The sequence below is a fragment of the Sapajus apella genome, unplaced genomic scaffold (assembly GCF_009761245.1).
Source record: "Sapajus apella isolate SASKATOON/1434 unplaced genomic scaffold, GSC_monkey_1.0 scaffold131, whole genome shotgun sequence".
NCBI lineage: Eukaryota > Metazoa > Chordata > Mammalia > Primates > Cebidae > Sapajus > Sapajus apella.
In genome coordinates, this window is record NW_022437071.1 from 3,270,551 (window position 1) to 3,290,403 (window position 19,853).

The 19,853-nt window shown below is 39.6% G+C and overlaps 1 protein-coding gene across 9 annotated transcripts in view; it reads left to right on the top strand.

Annotated features, from left to right (window-relative positions):
• NTNG1 (netrin G1) overlaps positions 1 to 19,853 on the top strand; it is a 376,597-nt gene that overhangs the window by 266,671 nt on the left and 90,073 nt on the right. For all 9 annotated transcript variants that reach the window (XM_032262858.1, XM_032262856.1, XM_032262861.1 and 6 more), the window contains exon 4: positions 16,146 to 16,318. In XM_032262858.1, the coding sequence (XP_032118749.1) occupies positions 16,146 to 16,318 (173 nt within the window). The remainder of the gene's footprint in view (positions 1 to 16,145; positions 16,319 to 19,853) is intronic.

Consider the following 19,853-nt stretch of genomic DNA (forward strand, 5'->3'; position numbering starts at 1 on the left):
AAGTGAAATTCAAACTGGAGCATTTTGGACTTGAGACGGAAGACTTGGATACAAGTTTGGATTCTAATACACTTGGACAGCTTGTGTATATAATGATGGTATTTTACGATCTCCTGACCCGTTTCTGAAAAATTCTCAGACTTGATCAGTTAGCTTCCAGAGGCACAGGATTCTATTCCCAACACCCAAGGAGGGATTCAGAAACCCCAGGGTGAGGCAGTCATCAGTGAAGACGTGTTACATAAAGAACAAAACCTCCTCCAACATGCTGACTAAAGGATCAACATGGGTGTCGGGAGCACCTTCCTCCGGGGAAGGCTGGTGGTTGATTGCTGAGGTCCCTAATCGAACTTCTTCTGGACAATGGCATAGTAGCCTACTTATGGTCCCCCATGCAGGCTACTAACTCTTCTCTGGCCTCTGTTCCTCTGTCCTCCTGGTTATGGGACCCCCTAGAGAAGGATTTGGGTGCAAATAGTGTATTCGGGACAAAATTTTAGAAAGCGTTGTGGGGGGAAGGAGAGTAAACAGAGGAGGAAAGGAAGTCCATAAAGGTGCTGTTCTTGGAACTGTCTCCCTGGGGGGGAAGCTGGAGTATTTATCCTCAAACATCCGTCTCTGAGGTTTGCTCCTGGGACGTTAGTCACCTCCAGCTTGTGCAGCTTGGCTGGCCAAGCACCAAGAATGTTAAAACCAAAGGCAAGAGACTATGAAGCTGGCTGTCGGGGAACTGTCTAAGGTGACCTTCAGGGAAGGCCACAAGAAAATCTGAAGGGCAATGACGCTACACTTTATTTCTTCATGCACAAAACCCTAATCTCTCTCTCTCTTTTTTTTTTTTTTTTTTTTTTGATGAAATGACTTTGATAACCTGTTAAAACCCACAGCAGAAGTTTTTGGCAAATAAAGCAAGGCAATGTGATTTCCATTTTCAAATACTTAAAAAATAAAAGTTGCCTTACTTTGTTAAAAGTATTGCTAATGGGACTTGGGGAAATGGTATAAGGAGGTTTGTGGGAAGAGCTGAATCATTAGGTTACCACTTTGAAACAAGGTTGGCTTTATATTCTGTTACACACATACTCCCTAGGGATGAGTTTTTTCTTTATCTGTAGAATAGGGATAGTGATACTTTCTTGTATCCCCCTCATAAAGTTGCTCTATAGATGAAATAAAACAACATTACACCATTAGGAAAATGTCCTCTTATGAAGGCACGTCTAAACACAAAGTAAGTTTAATCATGCTAGCTAATTTACTATTGCTATTATTATTTCTTTGATCCGGGTTTTCATATTTTCACAGTGAGGCAACAGAATTAGGTGATTTTTGCAACAAGGGTTTATTAAGAGTTACTGCACACCAGGCACGATGGAGGCCCTGTTCAGGACCTGGGGATGCAGCCCCGCTAGTCCCCTGACCATCCCCTGGCCATCCCCTGCAGGTCCCTTGCCCTCATGAAGCTCACAGTCCTGGTTCCTTTCCTCCACAACACGACAGCGCCTCACGGTACACCAAGGTTTACTCTCATGCTTCTGTTAAATATAAAACAAAAATGAGAAAACATGATGATCCTGGAGTATGATTTGAAACAGTAAGTCCCTTTTATCTGTAGAATCGCTCAGTTAAAGGTTTTGTTTCGTTATACTCATTCATTAATGGTTCAATGCTTAGAAATGGTGAAAACTTAACCACAGGGTCCTATATATTGTGAGTGTTGAACAACTATTTTATAAATGATTGATTATGACATCAGGTAGAAACTAAAATGTATCGGGTACCTGTTCGTGAGGTGCCACATGGTGGCACTTGACATGTTATGTCATTCAAAAGTCACAATATAACCAAGTGAAGAGCTTATTGTCATCTCTATTTTATAGATGAGGAGCTACACTTAGAGAAGCAAAGCCACTAGCGTGAGGTTAAACAGTTTAAAAGTGATTAATGGTAGAGTGAAATCCAGCATTCTCTAACTTCAAAGTACAGCATCTTTCTCTTTAACTAATCACCTTATTTAACTAATTTTTTTCATTAGCATTGCATCAGATTAGAACCAGAATGGTTTTGAAATTATCTAGCATATTCTAATGCCTGCCTCCTAGTGATATCATTTCTCCATTTCCCAAAGCTAAATCCTAGGCAGAAAAATCTGGTTAATCCAGCCCATGTTTTCAGGCCAGGCCATAAGTTACAGATTGCCGCTCAGTCTGTTGTTATGTGTCCAGTCTAGCTCATTCAGGTTGGGAGGTGGAGACGTAGCCTGATGTACTCTGTGCTGTAGACAGGTGTGTGTGTTAGCATCTTTGGGTTGCAAGTGGTAGAAAAATAATCCAAACCAGTTTAAACCAAATAGAGACTATTTTGGCTTACAAGACTAGGAATCCGAAACACAGCTAGATTCAGACAGGCTGGAGCATGGGCTACACGAAGTCATCAGCCAGAACAGTGACCCTGGCCCTTGGTTTTGCTCTCCTTCACCTTGGCTTTATTCTAAGCCAGGATTCTCCATGTCATGGCCAAAATGATGAGCGGATCCAAGTTTACCTTCTATCAGGTTAGCAGCATTATAATTAAAAGGACTTCTCTCTCCCATGATCTCAGCAAAGGCCCCAGGGCCAATTTTCATAGGGATTAGGCCCCGTTCCATCCTCGAACCAACCATTGTGCCAGGAAGATAGAATGGACTGATGGGCTGAACCTGACTTCTCTGTTCTCCTGGGCAGCTGGAAGTTGGGGATTACTTGGCCTGAGAATGAGGAAGAGCAGTGCCAAAGTGTTCTCATCCAAGAAGGAAGACGGTACTGGGGAGTGCAAAAGCCACAGCATGCAACCTCACTGCAATTTAGATATTGCCGGAGGGAAGACAGTCAAGCAGCCAGTGTGAGACATTTTTCAACATAGACCAAATCTTTTACATTTCAAAGAAATTAGCCCTAGAAAGCCAGCCCAGCCTACCTAGTGAATCCGCTAGTTAGTGATTGAACCCAGGTCTCTTGGTCGTTTATCATTTGGCTCTAAAATGTGACATTGATCTATGTTAAATTATTTTACATTTCACTTTTCATGAAAACATTTGTACACAGTTCATGCAGACCCCACTTCGGAATATCTAACCATCTAGACAAAGATCGCATGCGCTGACTGTAACATAAATATATAACATAACATAAATATGATATCATATAAATTATGACAGTGTCAAGAAATCCAGTAGTCACTATCTAGTTATTTTGTTCCTGGCCATGTCCTATCTCTTGTAACGTTGCAGATGTTATTGCTGTTCTTCATGTCTGTTTTCAGGGTTCTTGTGTCTTTGCTTTAGAGCCTTTGTTTCTCATCTTAAGTGACACAGTTTGGGTCATTGGTCATGACAAGATCAGACTTCGTTGGTAGCTGTGGGTTTGGGTTCTGTTTTTGTTTTCTGTTTTCCTCTCTCTTTTTGTGTATTTTTTGTTTTGTTTTGTTTTGTTTTGGTCTCTGAAACTTCAACTTTTCCAAGGCTTGTTAACAAAAGTAGGCCACTAAACAAGAGGGAAAAACAAAAGCTTTGCTAGGCACCCTCTTTTCTATTGGAAATTATTTTATTTCTCAGAAAAGGGAGAATTAGAAGAAAGCTATTTTCCCCAATGTTCCATACCACCCATGAGAAACTAATTCAGTTTCCTCTCAAATTTTGTAGTAAAAACTAAGAGTATGGAATAAAGTTGCTGGAGTGTAGTATTCTTTTACACAGGTTTGACTCTTTAAAATTCCTGGTGATAGAGCTATTTACTCAGCCTGACCCATTTCTAATCAGAGTGTAATATAAACATTTGACGAAATAATACCTTTTTAAAGTGGATAAATATACATATTTAAGAGATACCCTCTAGCCTGATAGAGGAGGGCTGTGGAGCAGGATGGCTCACAGCTCTCTAACCAGAGCCTGCCTGAACTCTGTGGCTTTGTGGAACCCAGGAGAGCATTAAGTTTATTCCTGCTCTATTTTTCTTTTCTCACAGTTTTTCCTAGACAAAATTATATTGATCCAAGGAAGGGTATAAGAAATTATCATGGTTTAGTTCACATCAAATTGGCAATAAAAACCTAAGTGAAAGAAACATTTCACTGATGTGTTTCTATAAAGAGAAAAAAGGAAGATCTAATATAGCAGTTGGTTACAATAAACCACAGAATGGATGAATATGTGTGAAAATAGCTTGATTATATCAAAAATCTTTATAAGCTCTAAGACTATTTTATTCACCTTCATAGCAGTCCTACGTCATAGCTAATAATAATAGCCATGGGTTACATGGAAGGAAACTGAGGCTCGGAGGCACCCAACAGTTTAATGAGAGAGTCAGGAATTGAACTCAGCCCCTTTTGTCACCAGAATCCAAGCTCCTAATACTGTGTTGCCCTATTCCTCTTATAGGCTCTGGTTGCTTAAACTTTGCTTATTTGTATTTCTGGGACTTCCCATCCTAAATTTTCTGTTTCCCCAAAAGAACATAGAATATAAAATTTTACCACATCTGTGCATATGTTAAGCATCTAGTTTTACCTGTTAATTGCACGTTGGCCTTGTGTGGACCTTTGCCTGCCAGTCTTCAGATAGATTGAATGTGTGGAGAACGGTTACGATCTAGATTGCAGTATTGTCTTGTTATGTCTTTCATCATTCAGCACTCCTTATCTAAGCAGATTCCTCGTGAGTTTAGCAAGTGATCACAGAGCACATCATATTCCTGCACCAATCTTGGACAGTGCATGATCTCAAACTTATAAGCTCCTATTTTCATTTTATAACCATGATCCTCTAGCCTCCCTTGCAAGCTTGGAAATAGAATAGGGCTACTTTTACTATTATCTAAAAGAACCAGCAGTTTACTGAATCATGTAATCTGATGCTTCACTATACTCAAGTTTAGGATCTCAAGTAAGGTTTAAATGGAACTTTTAGATAATTTTTCTAAATGCCAAGATGTCTAACTCATTTATTACCTAAGTGTACAAGAAGACTTTCTGGTTCTTGTTCTATCAACTTTTGGGGCAAGCCAATTGCTATATACATATATATATGTGTTTGTGTGTGTGTGTGTGTGTGTGTGTGTGTGTGTGTGTATACACACACACACATAAACACATATGTATATGTATATACACACAAACACATATATACACATATATATTTATATATTTTATTATATATACATAATTTATACATATATTTATAGATATAAATATATAATTTATATGTACACACACACACATATACACATATATTTATATATTTTACATATATATTTATATATTTATAATATACATAATATATATTTATATAATTTATATGTAATATTTATAATATATATGTATATTTATATATTTGTGTATATATATGTGTATATATGTATGTGTGTGTGTATATATATATATATATATGGTCATATACATGTGACCATAAGATCCCAATATTCATGAAGAAATGACAAAAATCTCAGTTTTTATTTTGCACTCCCAGAAAAAATGGTATAGCAGTCAATTTCTCTGTTGGTTTTTTCTTTTTAATCTATACCAGTCAGTTATCAAAGACAATTTTCTCAAGAACAGAGCTCAAGACAAGAAAATCCCATCAACCAGGAGCCATATTCGGTACTCATTAGGTTTGTGAAAGAATGAGCTCAAGAGCTGTATGGAAAACCTGGCCTCTAGATTTGCAGGGAGGCTGCCTTTCACGTATGCTTCTCCTATAACACAGGAATTCATGTGCAACTTGGTTGTTGTCCCCTTTGTTGGTCTGTTGACGTGTGGCCGTTTTACAAGAAGATATCTATTTCACATTAAACTTTGGTCATTGCATAGTTTGGAAAAATCAATCTTATAAAAACATTTTGCTTACCAGTGATAACTACTGTCAAACTCTGGGTTTTTATTAATAAAGAACAGAATCATAGAATGCTGAACAGATTGGAGTCTTCTCTTTCCTCTGGTATCAGGATCAGGCCAGGCACATTTGACATTTCATTTGCTGTAATATTGTACTTAATTCCACAAATGATGATAATAATAGCTCGTATGTATTAAGTGATGAATATATACCAGGCCCTGTGCTCAGTATCAGTTGTGTGAAGACAGACTCATGTTAACAGTGCCCTACGGCTGGGATGGTGGCCTCTGCTCCGTATACCCACTTTGACACACGTTCCCTAACTACAGTAGAAGTCTCTGAAGGCTGGGATTCAGTCCCCTCACCCCCACGCTCCTACTCCCTGGTCGCTGTCGTAGTCCATGTGGTCCAAGATGGCTCAACACTGTGTTTGTATTCCAGGAAATAAATGAGAAATTGAGGAATGAGTGTCACAGACACCACGCCTACTAATATCCCATTAGTCAGAACGTAGTCATATGGCCACACCTAGCTACATAGTCATATGGCCACAGCTAGCTAGGGAAGATGTTGGAAGTGTTGTCTTTATACTGGTGATGGTGTACCCAGGTAAAACTGTGCTGTTGTGGGGGGGAAGAGATGATACAGCAATTAGCAGTCTTGGCCTCATTGTGTCTTATCATTTAATGCTCCCAGCAGCCCCTTTGGTAGGTATCTTATTATCCTCATTTTGCAGAGGAAGTAAATTAAACTTCAGGAACTCGCCTAAGCTTCCTGCTGCCGCAGGGATACATGACTCCAGGGCTTAAACTCTTATCACTGTTTTCTATTGTATTTTGGATAAGTGCCATATTTTTTAAGAATTTTTTTTTAAATGTACAATTCAGTGGTTTTTAGTATATTCAATGTCATGCAGCCATCACCACTATTTAATTCCAGAACAGTTTTATTACTCAGAAAGAAAGCCCTATCCATTAACACTCACTCCCCATGTGCTCCTCCGCCCATCTCCCGGCATCCACTAATCTACTTTCTGTCTCCATAGACTTGCCTATTCTGGGCCATTTCATATGAAGGAAACCATATATATAATATACATATATATTATATATGTAGTATATATTTATATATTATGTTTATATATATACACAAATATATATGGGTGTGTGTGTGTGTGTGTGTGTGTGTGTGTATACATATATATATATTTTTCTTGATAGGGAGTTTCGCTCTTGTTGCCTAGGCTGGAATTCAATGACATGATCTCTGCTCACTGCAGCCTCTGCCTCCTGTGTTCAAGTGATTCTCCTGTCTCAGCCTCCCAAAGTGCTGGGATTACAGGCATGAGCCACCACTCCCAGTCAGAAATTATATAGTACGTGGCCTTTTGTGTCGATATTTTTCACATAGCACAGTGTTTCCAAGTTTAACTCAGGCTGTAGCATGTATCAGTACTTCATTCTTTTTATGGCAGAATAATATTCCATTATATGGATGTACTGAATTTTGTTTATCTATTAATCAGTTGATGGACATTGGGTTGTGTTCACTTTTTGACTACTATGAATAATGTTGCTTGTAACATTTACGTGCAAGTGTTTACGTGGACATGTTTTCAGTTCTCTTGGATAAATACCTACATGTAGAATTTCTGAGTCATATGGTAACTTTATCTTTCTGCGAAACTGCCAGACTATTTTCCAAAGTGGCTGTACCACTTTGGAAGTGTGAACAAACATTTTATACTTCCAATAGAGATTGCTGTTTCTCCACATCCTTGCAGCATGTGTTATCCTTCATTTTTCTTTTGTTATAGCCATCCTAGCATGAATCGGCATCTCATTGTCATTTTGATTTGCATCTCCCTTAATGACGAATGATGTTGAGCATTTTTTCATGTGCTTATTGCTATTTGTATACTTCTTCAGTGAAATATCTATTCAGATTCTTTCCCCATTTTCTAATTGGGTTTTCATTTTATAAATCAGTTGTTAGCATTCCTAATATGTTTTGAACATAAATGCTATTTTAAACAATAAGTGCAAGCCATTTTGATAGAAACTGTTCAATTATGGTATGAATGCACCAATCAGTAGATTTGACAGAATTTCCGAACAAAATAATCAGTCCAGTTTGTGAGTGCAGCCAGAACCTTAGTGCTAATCCAGTTTGGACCAAAATTTTCCAACAGAATTCTGGTGGAAGGGAGAGAGCTTGCATAAGCCTCACCCATATTTTAGTTTTCCTGTTCATCAGAACTCTGACATACTGGTAAGCTCTACAATGTTTCTCAAACCTTAATGTGCATCTAAGCCACAGGAAATCTTGTTAACATTGCAAATTCTGCTTTAGTAAGCATGGGGGAGGCCTGAGATTTCTAACAAGTGATACAGCTCTGGTGATACAGAAGCTGCTGGTCCATGGACCACACATTGATTAGCAGCATTACAATATTAAGTGTTAACAGTGCTGTCGAGAACCATGGGTCTAATTGTTGTATGCACCAGTTTGCTTAGTTCTGATCTCAGAGTAATGTCCTAGAAAGATCCAGCCTTTGGGTTTGACTTGTGGCTGCCACTTACCAGCAGTGTGTTTCTTTGAGCAAGTTACTTTACTGCCCTCAGCCACACTTTCCACATCTGAAAATTCTTAGAGTGATCATGAGGATGAGGCGAAATAATGTACATAAAGCACCTATTACAGTTCCAGGTATATGAAGGGCCTTGGTAATAGATGGCCCTCTTTTTTCCACTTACCTTCAGTGGTCGAGGCTATTTCCCTCTGACTGTTGGGTGCAAAGGCATCATCATCACTGGAGAGACAACTAAGTGTCCCTACGCTACCTTGTTACATTGTCATGGTTAGATACAGAGAGTACTACTCTGTTTATGGTCTGTAGTTATTCTGTTTCATCTTCTCTACTCAACAGATTCTATGCTCTTGGGGATTAGGACTATATGTTGCCTTTTTTTTTAATCCCTATATGACCTCTCATGGTGCTATCCATAGAATATGCCATTAATTAATGCTCACAGAATGAATCAGACAGCCCATGTCCATAGTAGTAGAGATAGTAACTATAGAAATAATAATGGAAACTAACATTTGTTAAGAACTTTTTCACAGATACTATCTTAAGGGCTTACGTGCATCTTCTGGTTCAAGCCTCACAAGCATCCTTTGAAACCCCTCCATTTCTTGTCTGTGGTTTACAGAAAAGGCAGCTGAATTTTAGCCATACTCAGGAAGAGTGAATGCCCTCTGCGATTGTAAGAGCAAATTTCTGGAGACAGGCTGCCCGTGGTCTAAATCCCTGCTCCACCTTGTACCAGCTGGGATTCTGAACACCTCGATGTTCAAAAGCATCATCTGTAATCATTAGTGCAGATCTCATGGGACTATTGTGACCTGGGTATGAATAACATGTGAAACATACGAAAAGCATTTGGCACGATGCGAGGTGCTTATAATTATTCAGACAATGATAGCTCTGTTTAGTTTTGTGTTTGTTAAGCTACTTATCCTGGCCTTACAGTAAGTAAGTGGCAAAGGAGGGATTTGAACTCAGGCTATTTCAGTGTCCCAGTGTCATAACTCATAAACTCTAAGTTATGTTGCTCCACATCTCCCATTTCAAGTAATGTGTTAATGTGGGAACTTGAAATTCATATGTCTATATAAAGAAACTCAAGGTGGGCCGGGCGCGGTGGCTCACGCCTATAATCCCAGCACTTTGGGAGGCCGAGGCAGGCAGATCATGAGGTCAAGAGATCGAGACCATCCTGGTTAACATGGTGAAACCCCATCTCTACTAAAAATGCAAAAATTAACTGGGCGTGGTGGTGCACGCCTGTGGTTCCAGCTACTTGGGAGGCTGAGGCAGGAGAATTGCTTGAATCCAGGAGGCAGAGGTTGCCGTGAGCCAAGATTGCGCCACTGCACTCCAGCCTGGGTAACAAGAGCAAAACTCCATCTCAAACAAACAAACAAAAAAAAAAACAAAAGAAAGTCAAAATGGCTGCAGAGACAGAAAATATGAGAGGCATTGTATAATGTATCTCCTTTTAAAAAGATATTTACAAAGCTTCAATATTTCTGATAACACATTTTCTAAAAGCATTTGTATAGCTAGTGCTAATCTAAGGGAAGAGGCGCAAGCAGAGGCTGATCCAGGCTTTGGAATGCCTAAAACTTACTTCCTTTGTGGGGTGCAGGGACCCAAGGGGCCTCATTAAGGAAAAACCCTCATTAATAAAAATTAATAAATATCTTACTTGAGTAAATGATACCAAAGCATATTACCATGTGCACAGATTGCTAGGGTCCTCCTCAGAGCCCTGAAAGGGCTCCGAAACTAAACTTCATCCACTTCATGGCAAATCTTCCTGTGGCACAAAAGTAACCAAAACTCTGAGTGTACAACAGCAAGCCAGGCCTGCATTCCTGTTTGTCTCCACAAAGGGACATTTTTGCATTCCTTTGTCTCAGTACCTACATTTGGAACATTAGTAATAAGCTCTATGGACCTCTAGCTCACAGGAAATTCTGGCGGATAACATGCTTCCCAGAATAGATATATTAAGTTATAAAAAAAAATGAGGCAGACGGTATAGGTTTTTCATACCTACTGGCAGGTGGCACAGAACTAAATGTTGGAGCCTTTTTATAAGCAAGATTAAATTGACTCATGACAGCTGGTCACTAAAATACAGGAAGCGCAGATCTGGTTGAAAGTGAGAACACACTGGTGTTTGTAAAGTTTGCATCACAGACTAGAGTTCACTATTTTTTTTTTTAAGTCTGTCTTAGTGACACCTTTTTGGCATTGTCTGCCATTTGTCACCTGCGTACAAATAGATCTTCAAGGAACATGCAGGTCAATTTGTTCTATCTGCAATGTCTAGGTATGAGCTCTGGGGGTGTAAACAGAATCGGTGAAGAGACCTGGCTCTCCAGAACATCAGACATGTGACTATTAGCAGAGTGTTTTAGGTCTCCACATGCCCGCTTCCTCCCCTGCCTAAAGCGACAGCAGATGTGGGAGCTGGATGGCCATGGGAATAGATAATGAATCTGTCAGAGACAAGTGGGATGTCACAGAAGTCTGCCTTCTACCCATCATGAGGCCGGAGGTTACACCACCAGGAATTGACAGCAATTTCCCAGCAATGTGAAATCCACTTCTTTTTTTTTTTTTCCAGTTGGAGGAAGAGCCACTCTGGCAAGGGCTCTAAATAACAGGTTTTAGCGTCTGATTGGAATGGTACTGATGAGGAATAAACTGAGCTATGGAAAATGAAAGGGAGTCATCTCCGAATACAGGCAGTGTCCTGTGCCTCAGCCCCTACTTGCAGTGTTCAGCCCCAGCACAGCCATTGTTACAGTGACTGAGCAAAGACAGCCCAAAAGCTGAGCTAGGTCACCAGATGTGAAGTTACAGTTTTAGCCAGTGTTCAAGCAATGCCCTTCCCCTAACTTTAGCTGGACCAGGGTGGCCATCCTTGCATGACACATTGAAGCTAAAAGAAGCACGTTCCAGAATAATTATGCTATCTGCTATGCAAATGCTTTTTTTCCCCCTCTCCCCTGAGCTGTGTTCTTTTCCTAGGTCTTTCAGACATTGTTTAAAGATGGTCTTGTTTTGGGTTTCAGTCATCAGATAAATTCCCTGGAGATTAAATGAAATTAAACTGTGTTTGTGATATCTCACAAATTTTATAGAGTCTCCTTTGTCCAGTGTAATATTAGTTATGAAAACCAACAATGAGGGCATGTGACAGTTTTCAACACACATCATGGAGTGTTTAATTTAGTACAAAGCCTATTAATTTCCCATTAATTAGACCATTATCAAGTTAGACACAGTAGAACATGTATAGACATTCTTGCTTTCAGGAAGCTTACTTGTTTATTATCATTTATTTTAATCATCTAAGTTTTTAAGCACTTATTATGTGCCAAGCCCCACAACACACACTAGGGATGTTACAATAAATAAAGCAGACATGACGGCTGCCTCCCAGGAACTTCTCCTCTAGTGAGGATGACAGAATAACCAATTAAAATACAGCCTACAGTCTATAGCAGGGATAGTATGGACTTTATTATGCAGCTAGCCTTGCCCTATGTCATAGGAGCACACAGGAAAGGCATCCTGGTGGACCAGAGAAACATTCAGATAGTTGATCAGCAGATATTTTTTGAATACCTAAAAGGAGCCAGGCACTGACATATATAAGTTAATATCTGAAGGGAAGAATTATCCATATCAAAGAGGTAGGAATAGGAGAGTAGAACGCTGTAGGCAGAAGAAACAGCTTCTAAGAGGATCTGAAGGCAAAGTTTGAAGAACTAAATGTAGAGTTAGGAGTGATACAGATAAAACTGGAAAAGGGGCAAGAGATAAATTGCAAAAAAGAACTTGCAGTACATGTTACAGAGCTTAGACTCTATCCTGAAAATAATGGGAAATCTTACAGTTCTGTTCCAGAAGTGACCCAAAATATATTTGTGTAAAAAAAATATTTTGACTATTGTGTTGAGATTGGGTTAGAGAGGGGTGTACCTGGAGCACAAAATTCTGTTTAGAAGGTGTTGCAATAAACAAGATCAAAGATGATAATCACAGCTAAGGAAGTGATTGTTGCCCGAACTGTATGGATTTTAAAGCGACTCAAGAAAGAGTGCATTAGTCCATTTGCATTGCTATAAAGGAATAACTGAGACTTGGTAATTTATAAAGAAAAGAGGTTTATTTTGGCTCACAGTTCTGTAGGCTGTGTACAAGAAGCATGATGCCTGCATCTGCTTAGTTTCTGGTGAGGACCTCAAGAGGCTTCCACTCATGGTGGAAGGCGAAGGGGAAGCAAGCGTGTCACATGGCGAGAGCAGGAATAAGAATGGGGGTAGGTGCCACATTCTAGATCTTGTAAGAGTTCATGGAGCAAGAACTCATTCATTACCACAATGAGGGCACCAAGCCATTCATGAGAGAATGATCCCAACACCTCCCACCAGGTACCTCTCTAACACTGGAGATCACATTTCAACATGAGATTTGGAGGGGACAAATGATTTAAACCATATCAAAGAGGAATCTCAGGACTTGGTGAGAGACTGAGTAATGCCAGATTAGATGGGGTGGGAAAGGGAGAGGGATACATCATTCTTGGCGAACTGGGTGGAAGATGGTACAATTTACTGAGAAAGCACAGAAGGAAGAATAGGTGTGGTGGAAAGCCAAAACCCAAAGACATATTGAGTTAGGTTTGTCCAGGAGGCATTTTGATCAATAAGTGTGAAGGCTGGGAGAGAGATCTGAGATGGAGACACAGATTCCAGACTTACTAGCATTTCGATTAGATATTCTTCATGTGGTGTAACAGAAAGAGAGGCTCTATGCATCCTCGGGGGTAACAGAGAATCTCTGAATCTCCTAAAATGTTTTCACACTTTGGGCTTCCTTTAAGTATGTTTATTTGGGGTCGGGAAGATGATGGGAATTTACTTTAAAACATCTGTGACACAAAGGAAGTTAAGGACTGCAAACGAAAATCGAAGGGGCAACTTGATAAGAGTGCCCAGGGAGAGTGTACTGGCTGTGCCGGGCCAGAACCCGGGAACAGCATGTATAGTGAACAAGCTGAAGAGTCAATGCCCATGAGGAAACGAAAAAGGCAAGGAAACGTATCCATTGGATTTTCAACAGGGCGGTCGTGGGTGATTTGGCAAGGGAGGCTGTGGCCATGTGCCAAGACGGAGTGAGTGGGAGATGGGAGAAAGGAGACGGCAAGTATAGGACACTCAAGAAGGGAGGGGAGAGGACTAAGGAGGTGGCTGGGGAGATGACCAGATGCAGAATAGGCATTTCCTCACCTGAAGATCGGAGAGACTCGTGCAATGAGTGAGAAAATTTAAAAGTACAAAGAACCTTTAGTAACAACCAATCCAAGCACACAGATACATTTAAAGAAATCAGAAGAATAGCGCTCAGGGTAAGTACGGTGGTCAGGATGGATTTCAGAGAAAGGTTTTGAATTAAGTTGAGCCTTGAATGATTAATAAGCTTTTGGACAGCTGAGAATGAGCCATTAATTGGAAGAAATCTGAGAAAAAAATAAGACTAAACATTCATCTATTCTCCTTTTAACTCCTTTAGTATTCAAAGAATATCTTCTCAGCTAATATAATGTCTTTAGAATGGAAATTGCCTGTAACTCAGAGTGACTACAAGTATGAAAGTATTAACAGTTACAAGATATATAATCCAATTTACAATTACTCCTTGCATTCTTGGTCTTCACGCATGAAACCAGCATATTCTTTGGGATCACATTGTTCAATTTCCTCATTTGGAATTTTTAACACTAGATATGGTGCTAAATCTGTATAAGCTGGTGCTTCTATCACTTAGGTTTTAAATATCCTCCGTATATATAAACACACCCATAAATAAAGGTATTAATGTTGGAAGGAGAAAGATCCTTTAATAAGCAACCTAGCACAAGTAATTCCCTGCATATAATATAGGAGATTGTTATGGGACCTAGTTCATAATTAAACATCACCTGTTTAACTGAATTCTTTTTTATCTTACCTTTCTAAAGAATATACAAATGATCATTTTCAAAGGTGACATTTATGTGTTTAAGTTGAACAAGCTGATTATAAATTGTAAGTACACAGAGAACAGATATACATTGTAATAGACCCCTGAGGAAGCTGCAGCTTGGTCTTCCTAGACAGGTGTGAGTAGATGGTGGTTGCTTTAGGACTCCATCTTGCTTTCAGTAATAGTCTTAACCATTTCTTTTTTTTCCTTGTCATAAGTATGGGTCAGTGTTCCAGATTCTGGATGCACTAAAGAAAAACTTGGCCATTGCTGTGCAGACATTAGAGAAACCAACATTGTTGCTAAAGAGTTTTGTTTTCCTACTTAAGAAAGAACATTCTGTTCTCTTTCCCAGTTCATGTAATTTGGCCCAAGAGAAAAAAAGTAAAATACCATAATATGTCTTTGTCTTAATGAAACTTGAGTTTCTACATTTTTGTCCTAGTTTCTGAAAGAGGCCAGGTTTGTTCACACACACACACACACACACACACACACACACACACACACACTCTCTCTCTCTCTCTCTCTCTCTCTCTCTCTCTCTCTCTCTCTGGTTCTGACTCTGACCTATCTCGGTTCACTACCCCCTAGCCTGGGTGCCCAGGTTCTCTCCTATGTGTGGACTGTCTCTTCCCACATACATTATTCTGACCTCTGGTTGTGGCCATTCTGTCAATGTAGGTTTTACCTTTCCAGAGGAGATGGTTCGTGCTCGGTGTGATAGTTTATATCCTGCTGCCTCAACAAATATCAAGTTAGGTGTTGCAATTTTATAGTCAAAGACTTCGGGCATTAAGATGTATTTTTGTGGAAATTGCATATTCCATTGTTGCCTCTCATATATCATGGCTTTATTCATAGGCAGCAAAGGCCAGGCCTCAGCTAATGATTTCAAAACCCTGCCACATGAAGGGTTTTTTTTTTTTTTTTTCCTTTCTCCTTTAGGATTCTAAGCATCTTTTATCAGAGTCATTTGGCCTGTTTCTGAGAGCCTTTTGTGATTCCCCAATTTGCTCTGAGTGGGATGTCTGAGGAATCCTGTCACACCTCCCCTCTGGTCTGTTAGCAGCCATGGTAGAAAACTTCTTCTGATCTGAGGAAATGTCATTTTAGAGTGCAGAACGAGAACACTTGATTATAATTTCTTGGGTTTCTAAGAATAAGTCTAAATAGCAAATTATTTTAATGGTTATCTTCCTTTTTAAGCAAATAAGAATTGTCTTAACAATTTTTAAAAAAGATAACATTGTTCTTTAAACCCAAATGAAACCCAGATGAAATTGTCATAGATTTGTTAATATCACAAAAAGACCTTTTCCTGAATGGTAGTATTTTGGAATCTGTTGAGAGCCCCCTTGATTCTGGAGCACAGTTATCTTGGGGGAGCTTCAGGCCTCTGCTGACCTGACTGCTATTCGGCTTTCTCAAAGTGCTGTGTGAGGACGGAGGGCATCGTAACAAATCTGCCCTCAGCAAACGGCTCTCTTTGAGAAGATTCTGAGGGCTGGGCCTGCAAATCTATCTCTTACTAAATGCCTCTGTGTAGCACTAAAGCACTGTACAGTTTGAAAGGCACAACCCTTGGAGACAGATCAGGGAAGCCTCTCTGGTCACCAAGACCAACTCATCTGACAGTGAACTCTTTGTCTCTCCTCTGCCCAGGTGCAAGTGTAATCTTCATGCCACTGTGTGTGTGTATGACAACAGCAAACTGACATGTGAATGTGAGCACAACACTACGGGCCCAGACTGTGGGAAATGCAAGAAGAATTATCAGGGCCGACCTTGGAGTCCAGGCTCCTATCTCCCCATCCCCAAAGGCACTGCAAATACCTGTAAGTAACTTTTCTTGGTAACAGCATATTCTATGCACAATGAGGTGTTAGTTCCTCTCAATTTTGCTTACAGTTGTGATGTTACTCCTCAACTGTTAAGTTGTCTCATTCTTCTTTGAAGTGCTGCTAAAGTTTTAGTCCCCATCTTACCTCTTGTAGACATCTTTCAGCACTCTGATCATCTGTAAAATTCAGTCATCTGACATTCACATCAAGTGTGTTGGGAAATTATACTTGACATCACAGAAGGAATTTTTTCTAAGTGGATGAGACAGGAGGTGATTTTTTTCCTCCCCCAAATTAATTTTCAATTGAAACATCAAAGGCCTTGAAAACCCTCAACCCTAATTTAATTTTAGCCATAAACAATTTACGGAAATTATTTGAATGTTTACAGCCCTACTGCCCATACTGGATATCCTGAGAGATGCTTTGTCCGGAAGATGTTTCCGTCTACAATTTCAGCTAGGCCCTAATTTTGCCTGGTGATAAGCTTGGCTGTTTCCAAACTCCAGCAATTGAAACATACCTGCTTTGGATCCTGTGTGTAGAGGCTCCCTTTGGATAAAGAGCATGACTGTAGGCCTGTGGGGACCACATTAAGAAAAAAGGTTTTTGTATGCTTGTGAAAGCGTGCAAGCATTATCTGTGTTTATAGAAACCATGTGTGTGCCCCCATTGAAATCCTGATTCCCCGCAGGAAAACAAGCTCTGACATGCTCACAGAGAAATGTGATTATTTCCTGAATAATTTGCCCAGTTCTGTGGATGGACCAATTGACTACCTGCAACAGCCCAAGGTTTGCCCTCTTTAAACAGTAGCGAAAAGGGGGAGATTAGAATGTCCCCATTCAGTGAAAACTAATAGAAGCAGTAGGACAGAGAGCACAAGAGAATGCGAACTTGAAAACCCACCGGTTTCTTAGAAGGGTAAGAATGTTATCAGGCACTTCAAAGCAGCAGCTGTGAGAAACCAAACCTAAGAACTAATATCACAGGAACCGGGGCCTTATCAGGTTAAACCTAAGAGTAATGGACCAAGTAACAAGCCATGAAGTATGGGGGCATGAAATTATGATAAAATTTCTATGAAGCAGAAAGAAATCCTTCAAAAGTTTAAAAAATCCTTCTTTGTAAGGGTATTCAGTTGCTTTCAGTGTTAAAGAAAAAAACTGACTTCTTGCTCCTAAAATTAATACATTAAAGCTCTGTTGAGCAGAAATGTTGATGTGTCAAGGCGATTTTATTAATGGAGACTCTGTGGCCTTTCCTCAGTTGTTGAGGGCCGTAGACTCAAGAATTTGGAAGGGATCTTGCAAGGTTATTTGTTGCAAAACTCCGTGGCTGGCTACCTAATCACTCCTATGACCACAGTCGTCAAATGTAGTTTAATGCTTTCCTAAAATGGCTCAGATTTCCTTTTTAGTGTCTGCTCTTCCTTTAGTGGAAAAGGCTGGAAGAGAATGAAGTTCACAAACACTTCCTGGCATTCTGGGCGGTCTTCAGGGCAGGTCAACTTGCCAAGGCCACTGGTGAGGCAGCAGGGGAGACCTGCTCTTGAAGGCATCAGCTTCTATTCTAACATGACCCTGTTCTTCTACCCATATCTGCACTTCAAAGTTGTTATTTCAAGACATTTTCACTGGAAAGCCTTCTTGTTTCATCCAGACTTTCTCAATGAAATTGATTTTTTGTTATATTCATCGTGAAAATGACTTATAGATCCCTAATCCTTTGCATATTGAAAATCACCAAGTCGCTTTCCGGGCAAAGGAATGAAACGTCTTTCAGTTTTCCTTGTAGGTCCAATTGTCCATCTGTCCCTTAGTTTTTACTGGCTTTCTCTAGACTTTTTGGACATCTTTCTCATTGCTGTTAAAATAGGCAGGTGATGGATGGACCCAGTGTCCGAAGGGGTTCAATTCAATATTCCAAAAATCAGTATGTCAGGAATTAGCTGAAGAGTTTTAGAAACTATCTGCAATGGAGAAGTCTTGCAATGGGAATAACCCCTCTGACTACATCTCTGACACCTCAGACTGTGCGTTAAGACATCTGAGGGTAGAATTCCATAAGCAATTTAGTAGTTTAGTGCACAGATTCCAGGGTGGAATCCCAGTTTCTTCATTTACTAGCTATGTGACCTTGAAAAAGTAAGCTAACCTCTCCAACACTGGTTCCCATCTCTATTATGAGAATATAACAGTTATTACCTCATGTGGATTTTTAGACAGTTGACTAAGCTTACACATGTAATGTGTTTAGCCTAACACCTGTCACAAAATATGCATCCAAAAATAATTTATTTTTAGATTTTTTACAGAAGACAGTCTGGTCCATTGTTGGACAGTTTTAACTGGTATAAAAGTTATTTCTTATCAACCCCCTTTTTTTTTCTTTATAAGTAGTAAAAGTATATCAACGCTGGCTTTATTTCTTCCCCAGATTAACCATTATTAACTCCACCTCTTATGTGATAACATTTTTATGTCCTTTACCTGGTTGCCTGCCTGGAAGTCCTTTACTTCATTAGTGTGGTACTTCCAGCCAAGCACAGGACCTTCAGTAATTTTGTGATTCTCACTTCATATCGGCTTTTGCTTACACATATGCATACAGGTACACACAAAGTCACATGACTCTAACTGGTACATTACAAGTCAGTTATCTATGAAGGATACGTAGGATATATCATCGCCTAACATAAGAACACAAAAGCGACAACTTGTGGTCCCTCAAAATCAACTCTTCAGGGACCTATAAATGCTACTCAACCTGGATAATCTCTAGATTTAGCAGAATCTCAAGCAACCAGGATACTTTCCAAATAGGATGATCAGTTTCTGCTCACATTCACAAGTTTTAACAAAAGAACTAGGAGGCCTTTATTAAATCAGGGAATGACAAGATTCTCACCCAAGACACGCAGCCCACCACTCAGGGGTACCCTAGATGGGACCTTGCTGGGAGTCATTTGGCTTTGGAGGTCTTACATTCTAGAGCAGTTCAAGACCACTATTGTATGAAACATGTAAAGCCAAGCAGAAGTGTGCAGAAGGCCAACACTCTAAAATATAGCCACCCCAGTCTGAGACACACCACATTTCCCTATGCTGTTTGTGACAATAAACGTGACAGAGGTAAAATAACTTTTGTGATATTTTTATGCATTGTGCTTTTGTTCAAGACCCAGTGTGTTTTCTTGGACTTTTAAAGCCATGAGCATGTATATCAAAAATTTTTTATTTCTTTTTTCTACAAAGCTTATTTTTATAGAAAAGATACTTTTCTTCTTCACCTTTTTGATCTTCATTCTTTTTTGATATAATTCTATTTTGGATGTCCTTTGAATTTTATTTCTGTCTTCCAAGCAATAGCAATTTCATCTAACTTTGTGCTTAATTGTGATTCTCCTGATTCCCAATTGTCCAGCTCATGAATAAAAGTATTAAATAACTCTTTAAATTCTGACATGTACAGAATAACACATGACATTTTTCTACATATAGATGCTGAAAACCTAATATTCACTATG